This window comes from Leopardus geoffroyi, chromosome A3 (genome assembly GCF_018350155.1).
Source record: "Leopardus geoffroyi isolate Oge1 chromosome A3, O.geoffroyi_Oge1_pat1.0, whole genome shotgun sequence".
In the NCBI taxonomy this organism is placed as follows: Eukaryota; Metazoa; Chordata; class Mammalia; order Carnivora; family Felidae; genus Leopardus; species Leopardus geoffroyi.
Genome location: NC_059336.1, coordinates 86,573,605 through 86,594,799, shown reverse-complemented (window position 1 = coordinate 86,594,799; position 21,195 = coordinate 86,573,605). Strand labels below are relative to the sequence as shown.

At 40.7% G+C, this 21,195-nt stretch overlaps 1 protein-coding gene across 23 annotated transcripts in view; it reads left to right on the top strand.

The window, feature by feature from the left end:
- Positions 1–21,195, top strand: part of AAK1 (AP2 associated kinase 1) — a 171,003-nt gene that overhangs the window by 133,374 nt on the left and 16,434 nt on the right. For 8 of the 23 annotated variants that reach the window (XM_045446324.1, XM_045446333.1, XM_045446325.1 and 5 more), the window contains 5 exons: positions 3,729–3,824; positions 15,962–16,063; positions 17,084–17,185; positions 18,584–18,694; positions 20,434–20,544. The exons of 3 other annotated variants lie outside the window; for them this stretch is intronic. In XM_045446324.1, coding sequence (XP_045302280.1) covers positions 3,729–3,824; positions 15,962–16,063; positions 17,084–17,185; positions 18,584–18,694; positions 20,434–20,544 — 522 coding nt within the window. The remainder of the gene's footprint in view (positions 1–3,728; positions 3,825–15,961; positions 16,064–17,083; positions 17,186–18,583; positions 18,695–20,433; positions 20,545–21,195) is intronic. 12 more of the 23 variants (XM_045446338.1, XM_045446344.1, XM_045446339.1 and 9 more) reach the window with 7 other exon arrangements.

Here is a 21,195-nt window from a genome sequence, read left to right as displayed (position 1 = left end):
ATATTAAATAGTTAAAATTCTTTGTGTTATTTTCCATTTTCAGCTTTGTTCTCTTGCCTGTGTGATTTTTTTTTTTTAATGTTTATTTATTTTTGAGAGAGAGAGAGACAGAGAGCATGAGAGGGAGAGGGCAGAGAGAAAGGGGGACACAATCTGAAGCAGGCTCTAGGCTCTGAGCTGTCAGCACAGAGCCCGATGTGGGGCTTGAACCCACGGACCATGAGATCATGACCTGAGCTGAAGTCGGACACTTAACTGACTGAGCCACCCAGGCGCCCCTTGCCTGTGTGATTTTTAAATGCACTAATAATTTGATCTGGTTTAAAGTGCTTAAAGTTTGATATGCCACACAGTTGCCTAAATGTACCAAATGTATGAAGCATTGACTGTTGTCCTTGGGATAAAGCATCACAATAATGTCCAGCTATGGTACTGGGTAGAATATAGTTTCCCCAGAAAGGGGGTCATGGAATAAGTAAGCTTTAGGAAAGTCTTCTTTGCTGTTGAATCCTAGCATTTAGTATAGTGTTTGGTTCCATACAGATTGTTGAATGAATGAAAAGCTACTTTTTGCCAAAGGATAGGAGCTTGGATTTACCACTGTTAATGGCAGAGGCCCCTACACATTTCCCATCTGCTCCCAGTTTCAGTGCCTTTGATTCCTACTTATCACGTTTTGTTGTTTGTTTTGTTGTTCATTTGTCTGTATGAACTGGTTTTTTAAATTTTTTTTTTAATGTTTATTTCTGAGACAGAGCATGAGTGGGGGAGGGGCAGAGAGAGAGGTAGACACAGAATCAGAAGCAGGCTCCAGACTCTGAGCTGTCAGCACAGAGCCCGACGCGGGGCTCAAACTCACAAACCTCAAGATCTTGGCCTGAGCCGAAGTGGTCGCTCAACCAACTGAGCCACTCAGGTGCCCCTGTATGAACTGTTTTTAAGACAGTTTTTATTTTTGTTGTAGCGTCTTCTTCCCCTTTATGCTTACTTTGTAGTCTATAAATGGCCATATTTTTCTTGAGGGACTTAAACACCTTAAACACATTTGAGTAGAGTTACGACGGTAACAGCAGTGAAAATGTACTGAGCACTTGCTACGTGCTAATAAGCCCACTGGTTAAGTGCTTTTTTATGCATTATCTCAGGTGACCCTTAAAACAGCCCATGGGAAATTAAAGTGACCTGCCCAAGGTCACAACTGGAGAATGACAGGATAGAGATTTGAACCCAAACAGCCCAGTCCAACAGCTCTAGTCATAACCATATCTCAAGAACCTTTGTAAATCAGTGACACTAAGCTTTTTACAAACATTATAAAACATCTTCATATTTTTTTCATCTTATCCAGTCTTTTTAAATGAACATGTGGTATTTTTCCTTCTTTCTTGTCTGTGGTATAAACTTTTTGTGTTTGTGACAGTTTTCATTCTTTACACAAGAAGGAAAATTATAGGGGCTCCTGAGTGGCTCAGTCAGTTAAGCATACAACTTCAACTCAGGTCATGATCTCATGGTTTGTGAGTTCGAGCCCCGCGTCGGGCTCTGTGCTGACAGCTCAGAGCCTGGAGCCTGCTTCGGATTCTGTGTCTCCCTCTCTCTCTGCCCCTCCCCTGCTCATGCTCTGTCTCTCTCTCAGAAATAAATCAACGTTAAAAGAAAATTTTTAAAGAAAGAAAATTATATCTAAACCCCAGAAATTAATATGTCCTCATTTGTATGAAATATAGGATAGCACCATTTTCTACAAGTTTTCTAACCAAGCTCAGACTGTTCACTGATTTTAAACCATCTGATCAACAAGGAAGGAAATAAACAGGAAATTTCATAAGTCAGGGAGGATGGCAGAAGGGTTATTTTAAACATTTTTTATGGTAAAAGCTGCAAAAATGTTGATGAACTGTGTCCATATGTTGCAACAGACATCTGGAACTTGACATTGTGCCTCTTTATTTAACATATTTTTCTGTTAAGTTATATACATTCGTTAGTGTAATTTTGGAAAAATGACTAAAAGCCCAAAGAAGCAAGATAAAAGAACTCACAGTCCCACTCCAAGAGGAGAACATTGCTGACATTTTACAATATTTGTGTCCATAATTTTATTTCTACACATATATACTTTTTTTGAAGATGAATGTATCCAGTTATATAATTTGTTTTTTTTTTCTTTTAATATATTTCATTGTGTCTCGTTTAAAAAAAAATTTTTTTTTTATTTATTTTTTTTTTTTCAACGTTTATTTATTTTTGGGACAGAGAGAGACAGAGCATGAACGGGGGAGGGGCAGAGAGAGAGGGAGACACAGAATCGGAAACAGGCTCCAGGCTCCGAGCCATCAGCCCAGAGCCCGACGCGGGGCTCGAACTCACGGACCGCGAGATCGTGACCTGGCTGAAGTCGGACGCTTAACCGACTGCGCCACCCAGGCGCCCCTCGTTTAAAAAATTTTTTAGAGATTTCAAGAGCAGTGATTTTATCCCTGTCTTCCTCCACCTACCTTTAAAGCAACTTAAAAACCCACTTTAATAACCTTCTCAAAATGACAAAATTATAGAGATTGAGAACAGATTAGTGAATTCCAAGAGGTAGGGACTGGAATAAGGAGTGTGTGACTATAAAGGAGAACAACAAGGAGGTCCTTTTGTTTGATGGAACAATTCTATATCATTGTGGTGGTGCCTATGCTAATTTATACATAGGGTCTAATTGCAAAGAACTATACACACCCAGACGAGTGTATGTGAAAACTGAATAAAATTAGTTGACAATATTGTAACAATGTCAGCGATTTTGTTCTACAGTTGTAAAAGATCTCACCATGGAAGGAAACTGGTTGAAGAAGGTTCCCAGGACTCTATGTACAGCAATTTCCTATGATTTCATAATTATTTGAAAATAAAAAGTTTTGAAAAACCCACTCTATAGAGATTTTAATTACTGAGCAAACTGAATATCAAAATGCAGCGTAAAGAATAGTAAAGTAGAAAGCAGCAAACCTGTGTTCTGATCCTGGGTTTGCTGATAGACCTCTGGCTAGTCTTTTAACTTCTGGGCTTCGTTTTCTTTTCTGTAAAGGAAGAAAATTGTGCTAGAAAATCCTAAGATCCCTTTAAGCCCTGATATCCCATACGGTGTATAGATTTCTATAAATCTGTGAGTTTGCCAGATACAGAATAAATGTCAATAAATGTTAGATGTAGTCCAGAGGTTAGGGCTTGCAACAGGCAGGAAGTCTATTGCTGTTTCTTTCTGTCTTTCTGCCTAGCATGCCTAGACATTTGGTGATACCATGACCTCAAGAGGGTAAAGGGCACGTTGGAAGTATGTATACATATGTGCTAGATTACAAAACAGGCAGTGTTTGTTTATATGCCAAAATGTGTGATATGGATAATAATTGCTACAGGAATTCTAGAAGAGACCACCATAGGCTTCCACACAAAGAAGTAGAATTTCAGGGGTATGAATATAGTACTAGTTTTATCATTAATTACATCTTTGAGTATGTTGCAAGGACTGGATTATATATCTCATACATATTTTGCCTTTCCCCTGGATTATATCCGCTCATCCATCTTTATTCTGCCTCTAAGTTTAGATTTACTCTGCAATTTGAGCTGTTGGGTTAATAGATGCTAAATTCATCTAGATTTACTTGATGTTTTCTGCTTTTCCCTTTTTTTTTTTCTCTCTCCTTGACCCTTTCTTCCCCTCCAACCCACTCCAGCTGAAAAAAGGAAGGGTGGGCAGACTGTGGACTCTAGCCTCCCACTTCTAAGTGTATCTGATCCTTTTATCCCTCTTCAAGTACCTGATGCACCAGGTAGGTAAACAGAGCTGCTCTGAGCCTAAGCAGGTTGATTCTTGTGTTCCAGGGTTTCTTGAGAGTTGTTTAAACACTCCATGAAAAGGATGCGAATTCCAAGGCCTATTAATAGGTTCTATTGTATATTTTTTGGTAATGGGAGGGCCTGTGTATTGGAAAGAACATTAGTCTAATATGATTGTAACATGTCGAGGGGGACCTGTAAGCATGTGATAGAAGGAACAAAATGCCAATAGTGGTTATATGATAATTTCCTGGCCGGTACTGATTTTCCTATAATGGGCTTTTATTTTCTAAATAAAAATACGTAATAAAAGTTAAAGGGAATATGAGTCAGGAGACCCAGGTTCCCTTCCTGGCACTTCACCTATCTGAAAACCTTCTGGACTTGAGTCTTCATCAGTGAAGTAATTTGGACTGCATGAGTTCGAATATCGCTTTAGGTCTACCATATCTGATTTTTAAGTGAGCAGTCTAAAAAAGGAAGAAATTGTTAGTGTGTTCTGATTGAGATAGCTTTTGAAAATAATTGGATACTTGCCAATTGGATACTAGCATTTCATGACTGCCAGTGATTTCTCTCCCTACTCTCTTCCCCATCCTTTTAGGGGTGGGGGGTGGGGAGCATGATGTGAGACACAGAAGCCACCCTTTCTTTTCTCTACCAGTCTTTTTGAATAGATCCAACTCTTTAGAAGCATCTACCAGTCATTTTGTTTCTGGTAGTTTTTCTTCTTATTCTTACCTTTGCCTATTCTCTTGGTTTTAAACTAATAGGATCTGCTTGGTTCTTCTTCTCTCCCAGAATGTTAAAGGTATTTGATTCAAGATTGGAAATGATTGTGACGTTTGTATCATCTATGTACTAAGACAGACTGCAGCAAGGGTACCATGACAGTTTTTATTTCTTTAGGCAATCTGTTGACTCTCCTTAGGGGAAGCAAAAACTTGCCTTGATAAAGTAGTATTGTGTAACTTCATAGCTTGCTGGAGCTGGATGTAGGTCAAAAATACCTAAGGTCGCTGAGAAATGATTCAGTATAGGATGGTTAAAGGAAAGGGAAGAAGGAATCAAGTAGAGGTCCTTTTCTCTGTTGTATCATTCAGGCATGCTGGGCAGTACCTAGACAAGCCATTTTCAAGCTAGAAAGGTATGGGCTGTGAACTCAGGCTTGAGCCCACTGGCCTCTTTTTCCTCCCTGTTGTGGCAGTCATGGGATCAGACAAAGAAAGGGGTTATTGAGGCATTTTCCCTTTGATACCCCTCAGGCTCTTGCCTTGCTCTTTCCCAGATGGCCCGTGGGCTGCAGACGCTGGAAGGGACACCTCTTGGCACAGAAGATGAGGGCCCACAGGCAGGTAGCTGTCCCCCACAACTGTCACAGGTGCCCTCTGGATCGGGATGACGAGCCAGGCACAGACGTAAGGTGGCTCAGGATATCAACTCCCAGTTGTAGAGATGAGTTGTAAAGATAAGCCTGGGAGGCACCATAGGTAGCCGGCTGCCATCCTGCCTTCTACATTGTTATCTTTCCTGTCTCCTGATCCTCCATATTTCTCTTTTTCTGGTAGATTCCTGCTAAAGTGATACTGGTATACACTTTCATACCAATTAAGCCATGACTCCTCTTGGATTTTAATAAGAGATCTATTAATGGAATATTCTAATTGAGAATTACAGGGGTATCTTATTTGTTTTATGATCTGTCAGACCAGACTCATCTGAAAACATAAATTAGATATGTCACTCCTTTGTGCTCCCATGAATTTCCATATCACTGAGAGTAAAATCCAGACTTTTTACCAAGACCTAAAAGGCCCTAACTAATCTGATTAGCTCTCTGGCCACCCCTCTAACCTGAGCTCATAATATTCTTTTCTTTAGTCTTTCTTCCAACAGTCTCAGCTTGTTCCCACTTCAGGGCCTTTGCACGTGCTGATACTCTGCCTGGAAAGCTTTTTCTCTGTATCTGTTCCTTCTTATCATCTGACATTTGGGTCTCAGCTTAAATGCTATCTTCTCAGGCCTGTCGTGATCCCACAGCACTCTCAGTCACACTTCCTGGCTTTTTTCTTCATAGCATTTGTCATGACATTGTTTTCATTGGTCCATTATCTGTCTTTCCCCACCAGGATGTCCGTGTCCTGAGGGAGCGACCTTGCTGTCTGATCCAGCACTGCTTTGCCAGCACTAAGAACACTGGCGGGTAGATTGGTACTCTATGAATATTTGCAGATTGGATGAATGAACAAAGTAAAACCTGAGGCTGAAAGGCTTATGGCAGCCCCATTGCTCTCCATTTGTGTCCCCAACTCCCAAACACCAGACTACTGGCTTCATAGTTTTCTACCTGGGCCTCTGCCAACTCCCAGCCAGGCCTCTCACCCACTCTCGGAGGGTGAATAAATGAAGGTACAGCTCACAAACCCTGGAGTGAAAGCAGTAGCTAGGTTTAGAAGATTCTTCACCTCCAGCCCTTTGTCGAGCCCCCCAGAATCTGGGCTGAGCATGGTGTCTTGCAGCTGTGTCTGATTAATGTATGTACTGTAATGTTCTGCCTGTAACACCATTCAATTCTGTAGCCTTTTAATCCAAGGACATCGATAGGATATGGATGGGATTACCCTACCTCCTTCCTTAGCATCTTGAAATGTCTGAGGCGAGGCCTGAGAGTGGAGGGCTCTGGGACCTCAACAAACTGCAAGTTTTTCTCCCCTCTTCCTGCCCCCCTAAAACACCCAGTTTGTCACTACTTCCAGACCACCGTGGGTACCAGTCACGCTTTTAGGGCTGTTTGTTTTGCATACATGCTTCCCTCCACACTCTACCTTCCTGATGATAAAAGAGTCATGAAATCTTCGTCTCCTGACCACTCTATGCCTTTTAATGACTTAACATTTTATTTGATGCTTTTAAAATGCCCTCCCATGTAATTTCCTCTGATTCTACAAAGAAGATTGACTGGTAGGTTTGTCAAGTAATAATTTCATGTTCCGGGTGAGAAGGTGATACACTGGTGCTGTTGGGACTGTGCTGCTGCACACATTCCTTTTAATGGCCCCAGGCCCCAGCCAGTGAAACCTCCCTGTCTGGGGGTCAATAAAGCCTTCGACTGCAAAGCTAAAATTAAGGTTTAGGGAAATACAAAAGTGGGCTTGAACTTTTCAGACCTGGGCTCTACCCACATAGTGGCTTGGTGATTTTGATCAAATCACTTAAACTCTGTGTTCTTCTCCTCAAAATTAAAACTATTTTAAAACCTACCTCATGGAGTGGCTTGTGAGGGCCAGATGGAAGCATGTATTTGGAATTGCTCTGTAAACTTTAAATTAGTATAAAGATAGGAAATGTTGTAGACTTTGGTTCTGAGCCCTTATTCCCCATGGGGCAGTCCTAGTTATGAAAAGTCTTAGACAATAATGTTTTTCTCTTACAGAAATTAAACATGCTTTATAACCTTTGACCTTTGCACAACTGAGAGCCATTGAAATAGACTTCCTTGATATAATGATTATTAAACTGTGGGTAAAGGGGCATTGGGTAATTGGATTTGTTTGGGTTTTATTTTTTTTAGGACCATTTCTATTTTCCAAAGCATCATAAAACACATTTTCTTAGAAAATCTGGCATTAAAAAAAATCACAGCCATGAGCATTTGTGTGCTCACAGAGCTGCCAAATGAAGCCTAGCTCTGGTGAGTCTCAAAGTATTTCATTGATGCTCATATGCTGTGTGTTTATTTTTCCTTCTCTTTGTGTTAGATAAGCTATAGGTGGTACCAAATTTAAAATACAGTAGAAGAGAATGGGGAATTTTCTCTGAAAATTGGCTGAAGGATTTAATCTTTTGTTTTTTTAAACTGGTAAAATACACATAACACGAAATTTACCGTTTTAAAGTGGACAGTTCAGTGGCATTTAGTCTTCACATTGTTTTGCAACCATCATCATCCATCCACGGAACTGTTTTAATCTCACAAAACTGAAACTCTCCACCTGTAACTCTCCTTCCTCCTTTCCTGCAGCCCCTGGCAACCACATTCTGCTTTCTTCCTCTCTGAATTTGACTACTCTAGATACCTCATATAGGTAGAATCATACAGTATTTGTCTTTTTGTGACTGGCTTATTTCACTTAACATAATGTCCTCAAGGTTCATCCATGTTGAAGAATATGTCAGAATTTCCTTCCTTTTGAAGGCTGAATAACATTCCATTGTATATGTGCACCACATTCTGTTTATCCATTCCTCTTTTGTTGGCCACTTGGGTTGCTTCCACAGCCACTTGGGTTGCTTCACTTGGGTTATTGTGAAAATGCTCCCATGAACATGGGTATGCAAATGTCTCTTCAAGACCCGAGATTCTTTTGGGTATATATCCGGATATGGAATTGCCAGGTCCTATGGTAATTCTAGTTTTTACTTTTTGAGGAACCACCATATTATTTTCCATAGCGACTACATCTTTTTACATCCCTACGGGCAGAGCACTAGAGTTTGAGGAAAAGATTTTCATAGCAGCTCCTTAATGCTGACTTCTCAACATCAGTGTTCCACAAGACTCAGCAAGCAGGCATTGGTTGCCTCATAAGTGCCACTTCCTAGAATCAACAGCTTTTTAAAAATGTACCTCCTGGTTTATGGTAGTTCATCATCTCTCAAAAAGTCCACAGGAGAAGCTGTGTTTTCTTAGTGGTTTGTTGTGAAGATAAGCATTCCTCTCAGAGCTATCTTCCTGGCATATTCCTCACTTCCAACTGCTATTTCATGATATTGAAAAGTCCAAGGTTGATCACCTATGTGTCTTTGCTCTGGAAAGTTTCTCTTTCCGCAGATTCAGTTCCCTAAAATGAACCTGGAATGGGGCATGGTGGCTGACTTTTGCTTCCATCTTGCAGATGTTACAGACAGTTTAGTGTCTAGTTTCTCAATGATAGGAACTATTTAGAGTGACTGCATTTTAAAAACAGCATCTCTCATCACAAGACTTCAGACAAGATGTAAATTTCCGAAGCCACAAAGCTGTAGCTGCCAAATCATCTTTTCTGATGGGGACTGGCATCAGGCTTTTCCTGTTCATTAGATCAACCTGCTTTACTGTTCGTGGTCAAATTCCTCATTAGGCCTGGAATGGCTCTTGAGCAAACCCTTAACCTTTTTAGCCTCTAAATAGATACCTGTCCTCTCTTTTGATGTTTGGAAAGAGAGAAAGCTCACAACTTGTACTATATTCCAGTCTCCCATCAGGAAGCAGTTTTGATTATCTAACCTTAGATGCTTTTATGAAGGATTTATTACCTTCTTGCTTTGTGGTTGATACTTTCAGTAAGTCTTGAGAGAAACCTAAGAGAAGACTTTGGAGTGGATTGATTCCTACCTTTTCCTCTCTTCCCTAGTCCCCAATGCCACTTGACTTATTATGCTTGAGAGGAGAGAGGAAGGTGCTCAAAAGATCCTTTTTCTAAGTCTGCTCTTAATTTTTCAAAGTACTAGCAACCCTCTCCTTGAAAAGCATTCTCAGCTTCCATTGGCCGGGCTAACTCACTCTGTGCCCACTTTGCTTCACGGGTCCACCTTCTCGGTCCTTTCACTGTGATTTCAGCCCAACTCCATGCTCTTAACCTGACTCATTCTTATTTGGGAACCCTAGAAACTTGAGAAAGAACCGAGTATAGTAATGGGGATGTGATAAGAAATACCACCAACAGAAAAATATGAGTAGATATTCTTCATAAAAGAAGAGATAGAAATTACCAACAATATAGATATATATTTTAAAGTTCATCATTATGATGAATCCAAGAAGAGCCAATTATGAAACAATGGGATGCCATAACCTCTGCCATTAGCTTGGTAAAGAATGAAGACCCCACCACCTTGGGCTTGATGAATGTGTGATAAAACGGACTACACTCAGATCCTAATCGTTTACTTTCTCTTTTCTTTCCTAAAATATTATTCTGAGAAAATATGGGTATGCTGAAATATTTATCAAACAATCAGAATTTAGAGGAAAAGATTGGAAGGGTATTCTCTAAAAACTGTTAATAGCGGGTATCTCTCGAAGTGAGATTATGGGTCGTTTTTACTTTTACCCTTTGTTTTCTCCGTATTTCCCAAGTTTCCACAATAAACATGTATTACTTTTGTAATAAGGGATCAAACAAGAAACATGTGTTTTTTCCTTTTTTCTAAATGTAATTTTATTTTTTTTTTTTAGTTTTTTTTTTTCAACGTTTATTTATTTTTGGGACAGAGAGTGACAGAGCATGAACGGGGGAGGGTCAGAGAGAGAGGGAGACACAGAATCGGAAGCAGGCTCCAGGCTCTGAGCCATCAGCCCAGAGCCTGACACGGGGCTCGAATTCACGGACTGCGAGATCGTGACCTGGCTGAAGTCGGGCGCTTAACCGACTGCGCCACTCAGGCGCCCCTGTAATTTTATTTTAAATTCCAGTATAGTTAACATACAATGTTACATTAGTTTCACACGTACAATATCATGATTCCACAGTTCCGTCACCCGGTGCTTATCACAAGTGGACTCCTTAATCCCCATCACCTAGTTCACCCACCTCCCCTCTGGTAACTATCAGTTTGTTCTCTATAGTTAAGAGTCTGCAAGGCACCTGTGTGGCTAATCGGTTGAGCATCTGACTTTGGCTCAGGTCATGATCTCGCTGTCTGTGAGTTCGAGCCCCATGTTGGGCTCTGTGCTGACAGCTCAGAGCCTGGAGCCTGCTTCAGATTCTGTGTCCCCCTCTCTCTGCCCCTCCCCCCTCACGCTCTGTCTCTCTCTGCCAAAAATAAATAAACATTAAAAAAAAATTAAAGATTCTGTTTCTTGGTTTCTGGTTTTTTTTCCCTTTGCTTTTTTTTTTTTTTTTTTTTTTTTTTTTAAGACATCCATTCTTTGTTTCAAATGAGGATCTAGCTTAAATATTCCCCCACCTTCTCACCCTGTTCCCCTGGCCATGGGTGTCTGGGCTGAGTTTGTGTGTTGAACAGCTGTCTTGGGGCAGTCATCTTCCTTCCTGCCCATTCTGCCACGGTGCCCTCCAGGGTCCTTCCCCACAGCCGCTGCCAGTTCAGATCTCCAGTTTCTTCTCTAAGCAGTCCGTCTTCTAAGTAGCTGGTTAGTTCCTGCTCCCTGTTTTTCCCTTGGACGATTGGCTTTTAGAGGTGGATAGGACCTTTAAGTGTATCTTCATTTTATCATATTATCAATAAGAAAAACTTAGATCCAGAGAACAATGATGGTTTGCCCAAAGTGTCACATCAACTTAGTGCAGAGCCCAGGTCTCTGTCTCTTTGTGCCTTTTCTTTCTGTCTGGCGGACCATGCTGCCTCCTCTCACATTTCACTTTATTCAAGGAATTCTGCTTTTTCTGGTCTCATACCAAGGCATTTGAGTAAAACCTGGAATCTCACCCATTCTCACTAGTGTTATCCCAGGCATCTGTGGCTCCATTAGATATCAACAGGTTGCAAAATGCCTGTGGAGAACTTGTTTAAGGTTTGGGATCTTAATGCTTCCTGCACACGTTCCTAAATTTACCACTCTCTTCTCTGCACTGCTCCTCCCCACCCATCCCCTTCATGCCACATAGTCTCAGAGTGTCTTCATAAAACGGAAGTCCTAACACGAGTGATATCAAGGCTGGCCCTTGATTCACGTGTGAGGCCTGCAGGCTGTGGCTATAAACTCTCAGCCTCCTGTAGCCTTTCTCATGCATCCCATGATACCCTGTTCTCAAGTTCTTCATTTACAGTGACCAAAAATGAGCCGTAATAGCTTGAGGTGTGACTTCTTCTAATGGCTTTACATTTTGAAGCAACCAAAGCTTTAGTTAAGCCAGAGGACTGAATCTCTAGTGTGTAGAAGGTCTGGGCCACAGTCCTAGCTAGCTCTGTGGCTGACCCGCTGTTAGCTCTCAGGCAGGTGGCTTCACCTTTCTGGAGCTAGTTTCTTCATCTGTAAATGAGAAGGCTAATTGAATAAGATCCGAGACTCCTTCCAGGGCCAACGTGTCTTTGATAACTTGGCCGTTGGGCATGGGACCATGTCTATGTGAAGACCTGTTCTCCTGTGTCAATGGAGACAGGCACACCCTGTAGGCAGCACGTGAGGGAAACCGTGAAATCAAGTGCGGGCTCTACCATGTCCCATCTATGACTTTGGGCAAGTCACACATTCTCACAGTGTCTATGTCCATTCTTCTCGACTCTATCAGTATTCCCACACCCAGGGTGTTTTGTGAATAATGAATGAAAATGTTTGACCTTGAACTGCAAATGGAAGTGATGACGGTAGTTCCAGTGGCACCTGGGCACCCGCACGGAGTAACTGAGAGTCTTCTGTCATTTCAGTAGTGCTGAGGGTGGGACAGGCTGGTTTTGTACATGCTGTCCACCTTACTTAGGCCGTGGCTCTGTGCTCCCACTCCTAGTTCTCTGTCTGCTATTGCTCTGTCCCTGCTCCTCCTTCCCACATTCCAGTATTCGAGTGTCATCACAGATCATCCATGTGAATAGCATGTTACTGTTTGGTCAGAAGATAAGCCTCTCTACATTTGGCAGCTTAGCCCATCCCCACCCTGTTCTGTCTCACCACACAACACATGCACACATGTATGCACACACACACTTTTTTATCCCCTCACATCAGCTTTTTGCTAACGGCTAATGAAAATAGTCGATTCTTGCTGAGGTACCTGACTTTCCACTTGATCGCCCATTCTCCCCACCTCCCCAGTGAGGCCACAGACATGTGACATAGGGTATGAGAGGAAACCGAGAACTGGGGATACAGAGATTAATAGCATACCTTCTCTGCCTTCAGTCACCTTGTAAGGGCTGCAAGAGAAGAGAGTGCAAGAGGGCTCCAGAAGTTTCCTGATGTGGCAGGGAGGACAGGGAAAGGCTTAGAAGAGATGATACTTGAGTGACCAATACAGAAGGATGGTGGGAGGTATCTCCCATTTTACAGTTGAGGTAATGACAGAAGTTAAAGGAACAGCCTCACGGTCACAACCAGTCACTGGAGTGGCTAGAATTCACACTCTGAGTGTGGCTAGCCTAAGGTTTTGCACCTGGATAAACTGCTGTATGAAAGATAAGCAAGTAATTTGGGGTCATTGCTTTTTATCTGTTGCTTCATAAGATTGCAAATATATGAGTGCTGAAAGTGAAAGAAGCAAATAATTACTTTTCTGTATGTGAAAGAGGCTCTTTTGGGAATAAAACAAAAGCTGGTGTTCAGAATAATCAAAATTTGAATTTTTTGGGGAAACATCTTCTTTTTGCCAGTATGCTAAAAATTGTCAGATATTTTTAACATCTTGTCTGCTAATAGAATGTTATGCACGATGCAAGATTAATGCTGATGTGATTAGACTGGTATACTTGGTTAGTACCCTGGGGTTTTTTTCCCTGCTGTTGAAAAGTTGTTTTTTTTCCTTCCTTCCTTTCTTCAATATAAATCAGGTGTAAATGAGCAATGTAGCATATTGTCATTTAATTCAAAGATAACCTACATGCCATATACTCCAAAGATGGTAAATTGGTCTCACATATAAAAATACCTTTTCCGGCAGTATATTAAGTGGACGAAAGCAAATTACCTTGCCAAGACACTAAAATCCATTATTTTGTTTCATCTGTGTAGTTATAGATCACCTTAAATTACAGGTCACCTAAATTTCAGTTTCAGTCACTCAACGAATATCAATTTCATCTTTACTTGATTCCTGATAGCCTGGAAGAATGCAGATTCATTAAAACGTTATATACACATACTTGAACTTTAAGTCACTTCTTTTTCTCAAACATTTTAATTTTAGTTTTATCTTAATGGCATGGTATTTCTGTGATAGAAAAAAAAAATGTCAACAGGCTTTAACTGGGCAAGTTATAGAATTTATGTGGCCTTAACCTCCTTGCAAGTAAAAGGAGGTTAGAGACCTTAATTCCCTTCTTTCTGTAAGATTCGACGACTCATTATTTTGTTTCAAGTTAATGCTCTACCATTAATAAGTTGAAGGTAAATAGAGATTTATTGATGGATCAAGGCTGAAAGAATCGTGAAGGAATCTTAATGTGTGCACTTATCACACATTAAGTTATTAGGTGTGACAAATCTGATGGCTTCTTACGTCCTTTTGTTTCTTAGCCAAATGACATCAAAAGTAATCCATCTTCAGGTGTACGTGAATTTCATGAGATTTGACCATAGAATGATAAGAGTGCCAGCCTGTCACACACTCTCCGTTGGCAGACAATAAGTGATGGTTGAAGTTAATTTAGGCATATTTTGATTCACTTGCTGAGTTATGAACCATTTCTAAATGCAAGTCCAAAAAAAATGTTCACAACTAAGGAAGGGGTATGAACGTATACTTACATGGATATGTTTATGGCAGCTTTATTTTTAATAGCTAAAAACTATTAGAAACAACCAAATGTCTTATCAACTGGTGAATGATTGAATAAAATGTGGTACGTTCATACAGTGGAACACTCCTACCACATAAGACAGAACAAATTACCGATACATGCCACACCGGGGAGAAGTCTCAGAAGCATTATGCTAAATCAAGGACATCAGACCGAAGAGACGACATACTGCATGGTTCCATTTATAGGAAATTCTAGAAAAGGCAAAGCTGTAGGGACAGAAAGCAGATCAGTTGTTGCCAGGGCCTGTGGGTAAAAGGAAGGCACTGACCAGAATAAGGCACAAGGGTATTTTGGGGGGTGACGGAAATGTTTTACATCATTTCAGTGGTGCTTACATGAGTGTGTATATTTGTCAAAACTCAGCAAATTGTGCCCTTGAAATTGTTGACTTTTATTCAGTATAAATTATACCTCAAAAAATTTTTTTCTTTTTCAAGTTTTAAATTCCAGTTAGCATACAGTGTAATATTAATTTCAGGTGTAGAATTTAGGGATTCATCGCTTATGTACAACACCCAGTGCTCATCACAACAAGTGCCCTCCTTAATACCCATCACCCTTTTAACCCATCCCCCTCCAACCTCCCCTCCAGCAACCCTGAGTTTGTTCCTATGGTTAAGAGTCTGTTTTATGGTTTGCCTCTCTCTCTCTCTCTCTCTCTCTCTCTCTCTCTCTCTCTCTCTCTTTCTCTCTCTCTCTTCCCTACTATGTTCATCTGTTTTGCTTCTTAAATTCCACATATGAATGAAATCATATGGTATTTATCTTTCTCTGACTTATTTCACTTCGCATAGTACACTCTAATGCCGTCCTCATTGTTACAGATGACAAGATTTCATTCTTTTTATGGCTGAGTAATATTCCATTGTTTGTTTATATATATACATACACACACACACATATATATACATACACACATATACACGCATATATACATATGCATATACATATATACACACACATGCATATATACATATGTATGTGTATATATGTGTACACACACACACACACACATCACATCTACTTTATCCATTCATCAGTCAATGGACATTTGGACTCCTTCCATAATTTAGCTATTGTTGATAGTGCTGCTATAAACGTCAGGGTACATGTGCCCCTTCGAATATGTATCTTTGTATCCTTTGGGTAAATTTTTATACTTCAAATTTTATTTATTTTTAAAAAAAATTTTTTTGAAACTGTTTATTTATTTTTGAAAGAGAGAAAGAGAGACAGAGCACAAGCGGGGAGGGGCTGAGAGAGGGAGGCCCAGAATCTGAAACAGGTTCCAGGCTCTGAGCTGCCAGCACAGAGCCTGCTGCAGGACCCAAAACCACGAACCATGAGATCATGACCTGAGCCGAAGTCGGACGGTTAACTGACTGAGCCACCCAGGCACCCCTATATCTCAAACTTTAAAACAAACAAACCTAGGGAAGTATTTTGAATGACTTACAAAATGAACCTCAGTTGGGGAAATAATCATTTTTAAACTTTGAACTTTGAAAGCTTATTTGTGATTAACAGTAAAAGATACTAACAGTATTTATTTTTATGATGAATCTATACAAAATTTTGACCCCAAAATGTGTTTGCATAGAAAATGATAAATGTTCAGCTTGCTTTAATATCTCACTGCATTTTTGCTTTCTCTTTACCTCTCTGCCCAACCTAGAAAAACTAATTGAGGGACTCAAATCTCCTGACACTTCTCTCCTGCTCCCTGACCTCTTGCCTATGACAGACCCTTTTGGTAGCACTTCCGATGCTGTAATTGGTAAAGTCATCATCTCTGTTTCTTCAGCCCTGCATGATCTATGTGTCTGTTTCGAGAATGATAACTACCTGGTTAACAGATCCCTATTGAATGGCCCTGCTGGGGAGTGGAAATGCCCCAAAGCCTCCTTTAATCTCATTTGTTATCGCCCCAAATGAAGTGTTTTCCCTGCCTTTCCAGGGGCACCACACTGTTATTTTTGCTTTGCTTGATAGCCTCAGATTTCCAAAAGGAATTTCTTATGAATGAGGAGGAATGGAAAAATTCACATTTAATTACAAAAGCTTCATGAAAGAAGTTGCTTTCAAGCTGGGACCTTACCTTTAGCAGATACTTCTTTAGAAGGCCTCTGTATGTGCCCCGTATCAGTAACAGAAAACACTTGCCCAGTGGTGAAGCCCCATGAGTAGAGTCTGGGACAGGGGCTTAGTCTGCTCAGTTTGGTATTTCCCTGTGCTTCTACAGCAAGGCAGGCATGAACTACAAGATGTGCAGGGCCCCTGTACTCCAGGGCACATAGTCCTTGAACCCAGGAAAGCCATGACCCTGTAGAGATGGGCCTTCAGCTGCGGGATGTGACACAGTGCAGAATACCTCCCGGCCACATCATGGGGTGGGATTTCAAATGGACTAGTTACCTTCGCCAGGCACAGAGGATGTCTGCCCCCAAGTTTATCCCTTAAGAAAAGCAAAATTACCAGAAGATACTATGGTGCCTTTCAGCCTATGTCTTCTGACATGGAAGAAATCTGCTGGGTGACTCATGTTCTACATTTATCTATAAAAACTGAAACTCACCAAGATTAGTTATAGTGGTTAACCTTGCACATGCCTGCTCAATCAGTGAAGCCCAGACACTCAAAGCAGCAGAAATAAAGTAACTTACTGTGCTGTCCATCTTGCCTGAGACTGGCATTTTAGACACCTGTAGAAGGAAGCCTTCACAGAATTGTCTGAAGAACGTTTTGACTCCTTTTACCTTACCATCTGTTCTCCTTTCTTAATGCTCTGTCACAAAAGAAAAAGCCGATGTTGCTGTTGAGAGTCTCATACCGGGACTGGAGCCCCCGGTACCCCAGCGCCTTCCATCCCAGACGGAATCTGTGACCTCGAACCGCACAGGTCAGTCAGGTGTCCTGCAGCTGCAGGGACTGGTCATTGTTGTGGCCCTCGGAGCCAGCCTTTCCACCTGTAGCAGATGATCCTGGGCTTAGTTTGCAGCCTGGTTAGTTCCTCCTAGAATGGATGCTCTGTATGGTTACAGCCCCAGCTTCTCACTGTTTAGTGACGTGTTTACTTGCTAAAGAGCAGAGTGCTTTTTGGAGCCATGTTCTTTATAGAGTGGTCCTTGGGCTTTCTCTGGTTACAGTGTTTATTTATTCAAGATTCTTTTCACTGGTGGCAGGTTCCCTCCACCTCCTTCCCCAAAGAATTCTGTTGAGCTACAAGGATGGCCTTAACTCCGCTAAGGTGTCTGTTCAGTCTTTCTATACAACCGTGTCAGTGACTTCACGGAGCTACTGCTCTGTGTGTTGACATTCTGTCCTCAGCACAGTGCTTTAATCCTAGATAGGTGGTTTGCTGTTAAATTGTAGGCAGAGTTGAAATCTTCCCCTGGATTCAGCATTGCTTTCACCCGAATTTCAAAATTCGCTCTTAATAGAATTCCTCAACGGCCCATAAATACAGAGTTGATAACCTGCATTTTTATCGAGTCCATAGTCAACCTTGGTAAAAGAGTCTGATTTTGTAACTTGGAACAGAAACCATTGGAAGTCTAGGAACTGTGAAAATAAACTTACATTTAAGTGGGAAAAAAATGAACATAAAAGATAATGTGGTTCCTTTCTCTTGTGCGTACTTGACTGTTTTCTCTTAGAAAACTTTCCCAGAGAACAATTTGTATGTGAAAATACTTGAACTCTGAATTTTGCCTTCCTTCTGTTCCTTAACTAAAAGTGAAAGTCATGTGTCCAGAGGAGCAATTCAAATTTAAAGAATACTAGTAAGAAGCAAGATTGTTTTGTTTCAAATGGGGATCTAGTTGAGTTCTAGAAAGTATTGTTTAACCGTGTCATATTCTGCTAATAATAAGTCAGGGACAATCCCCTCCTAGTCAACTTAGATACTTCATCCTATAATACCTTTTCCCATAAATGTTTAGGGAAAGTTTAAATGAAACTCTTTAGTTGCAAAGTCCTTTTTCCCAAATAGCATTTGCTGCGAACTAAGTTGCTAAAGTTTTATTGGCATCCAAATCACATACTTGCTTACCCAGCAACCTCTGAGCAAAGAATTATTCCATATTTATATGTTAATGTTAAGAGAATCTAGAAATATATCTTACTATAGATGAAAATTCGGCGGGCTTAATATGTTACTTTTGGTTTTCTTTTCTCGCCTTGGCTTATATGTATAACATGTAAATGCAGTAACTTAAAGGCTAAGATCTAATCTCATGGTATTGTGTGTGCCATTTAATGCCATCACTGACCTGGGATGCTGTTAATCTGGACTCAGATTCTCTCACCGGGGAAGATTCCCTGATTGATTGCTCCTTGCTTTCTAACCCTACTACTGACCTGCTGGAAGAGTTTGCCCCCATAGCGATATCCGCTCCAGCCCATAAAGGTAAATGCTTTCCTGTCCTCTGGGGCACGTGTATCCTTAAAGGAGATCTGAATGATTTCTGAGAATTGTTCTTACCAAAAGTCTTTGGCAGTGAAGTTTTTTAGCCCCCTCCTCTATATGGAAAACTTGAGTTTGTACTCTTAGCCTCTGTGTTAGAATCCCTCTCAGGAAGAGTACCTAATAAGGCTTAGACAACAGGTTGGTGTAGGCATTGCTTTCTGGCAGTCTCCTGGAATGCACATAGTCCATGGTCTCCATTAAAGGCAGAGCTACGTACCTTTGCGGTCCGCGCATGTAGATGGTTGCGTTGACTATCCACTGACTCCCTTTTAGTATTAATTAATACGATACTTGTTAGCCTGAGACCTTAAAATTGTTTCATCAAATCCGATTTAAAGTTTTTGAGTAGGGATTGCTATGTTAAAGAAGCAGGCCAAGTCCTCAAAGTCAGTCTTCAAAGATTGAACTTATAAAAGTTGCGAATTTTGAGTCATGATTGGTTACTAGATTTCTCTTTCTGATCTACCATTTTCACTTCTTACTCTTGGGTTAATACTGGTGTGAAATGCTCCTGGACAGAAGTAGCTTGAATTGGGCTCTCTTCAGTGAGTTGTTCGTAGAAGTGAGAGGCACAGAGCCTGGCTTACTCTATGCAGGCATTCACTAACCTTCTTTCTGTACTTGGGTAGTGAAATTGGTTTTCTGGAAGGAGCACATATATAGAAGAGGAACAATGTAAGTTTCTTCTGAAGGAGATTCAAGAAGTAAGCCTCCCTGAGATGACTAAAAAACAGTTAGTTTGGGGCTCTCAGGTGGCTTAGTCAGTTAAGTGTCCAACTCTTGATAACAGCTCAGGTGTTGATCGCAGAGCTGTGGTTCAAGCCCCTTATTGGGCTTCACGCTGGGCATACAGCCTACTTAAAAAACAAAACAAAACAAAACAAAATTAGTTTATGGTTTGCAGTGGTAAGAGCTGAGGTTTTGTTTTTACCCTTGACAACATTAAAATGATTATGTTTTTATACAGTATGCGTTTTTAACCAATTATGTCTGGCAGGAGTGTGTCAGCAGTAATGTGTAATTACAGAGAAGCAGCATTTGCAGAATAGGTGCTCAGCTAGCGCTTGTGCTGGTAGGATAGTCTTTATCAAAATGGAGAAGGATATCCAACAGACTTCTGCTTGAAATCTCAGTGCATGTGATCTTGGGCCCCAACATTCCCTGAGGCATCAGAGTTGTTGGAAAGTCTTTCTTCCCAATCATAGGACAGCAAGTCTTTTCAGAAAGATTTTGTTTGCCTTGGATACAGCAGTAACTACTAATTACCTCCCCCCTGCCCCTAACTTTGAGTTTCTTGAATATTGTTTGTTAGTCAGGCCCCTGTTTGCTCAATAAGGAAGATAAATGACTAACTCCTGTGCCTTTGTGAATTACTGACGTTGAAGAGAGATTTCACAATAACTACAATTAAAGGTCTTAAAATGGTAGTGGAGACCATTCTATAACCCTTCTCCCTAATCATTTATGAAAGTCTTAACATGGCCAGCCTGAAACCATTTTTTTTCTGTTTCCCTATTTTTCAGTTTTGCTACCTTTGTTTCCACTCATGAAAATAAGCATTTTCATCTTCAAAAACAACAGTGATTGTATAGGTGGAACTTTATGCCTCTGACATGTTCTCTCATTTGCTAATCTCTGCCTCTGTTGTTTCTGCTTGTGTACTTGCATTCTGTATTAAGCTGCAGAAGATAGTAATCTCATCTCAGGTTTTGATGTCCCTGAGGGCTCGGACAAGGTGGCAGAAGATGAGTTTGACCCTATTCCTGTATTGATAACCAAAAACCCACAAGGTAAGAAAGAGAGGATGGGGAAAAGAGAAGAACTTGGCATCACAGCTGTTTACAAAATAGTAATGTGCCTAATCTGCAAGAGGGAAGAAAGCATCAACACTTAGTGAAGGGAACTGGGGTAATGACAGGCCTTGGGGCTGGACCAGTATAAGATAGAGACACAGATACAGATGGAGATGTAGTTACCTTAACACGTCACTGTGGTGTTTATTCAGAGAGAAGAAGAGTATTTAACTCTGACTAAAACCCGGTTTTACAAAGTGGCAAGCCAAAAATAAAGTGACCTTTAGTCAGTAGAAACCTGAAGTCATATATACATATATTAAAAAAAAAAAAAGCACTGAACATTTTTTAGCATGATTTGAATAATCTATAACAAATATTCTTCCCAAAGAGATTAAGCATGGTGCTTTGATATCATTTGTATCTTTTGGACATTTGTGGAGCATCTTTTTTCCTCTTTGATGGATTATAACCATTTGAATGTGCCATGAGACACTGAATTACCATGGGACCATCTCTATATTTCTTAAAGCATGTTTCTATCGCGGTGGTCTTAATAACAGATTTTTCCCCAAAGCAACAGCTGTTGATTTTTACTTTATCAGGGAGATGAGTCGATATCATGAGGAAGTTAGTGTACAGCCAGCA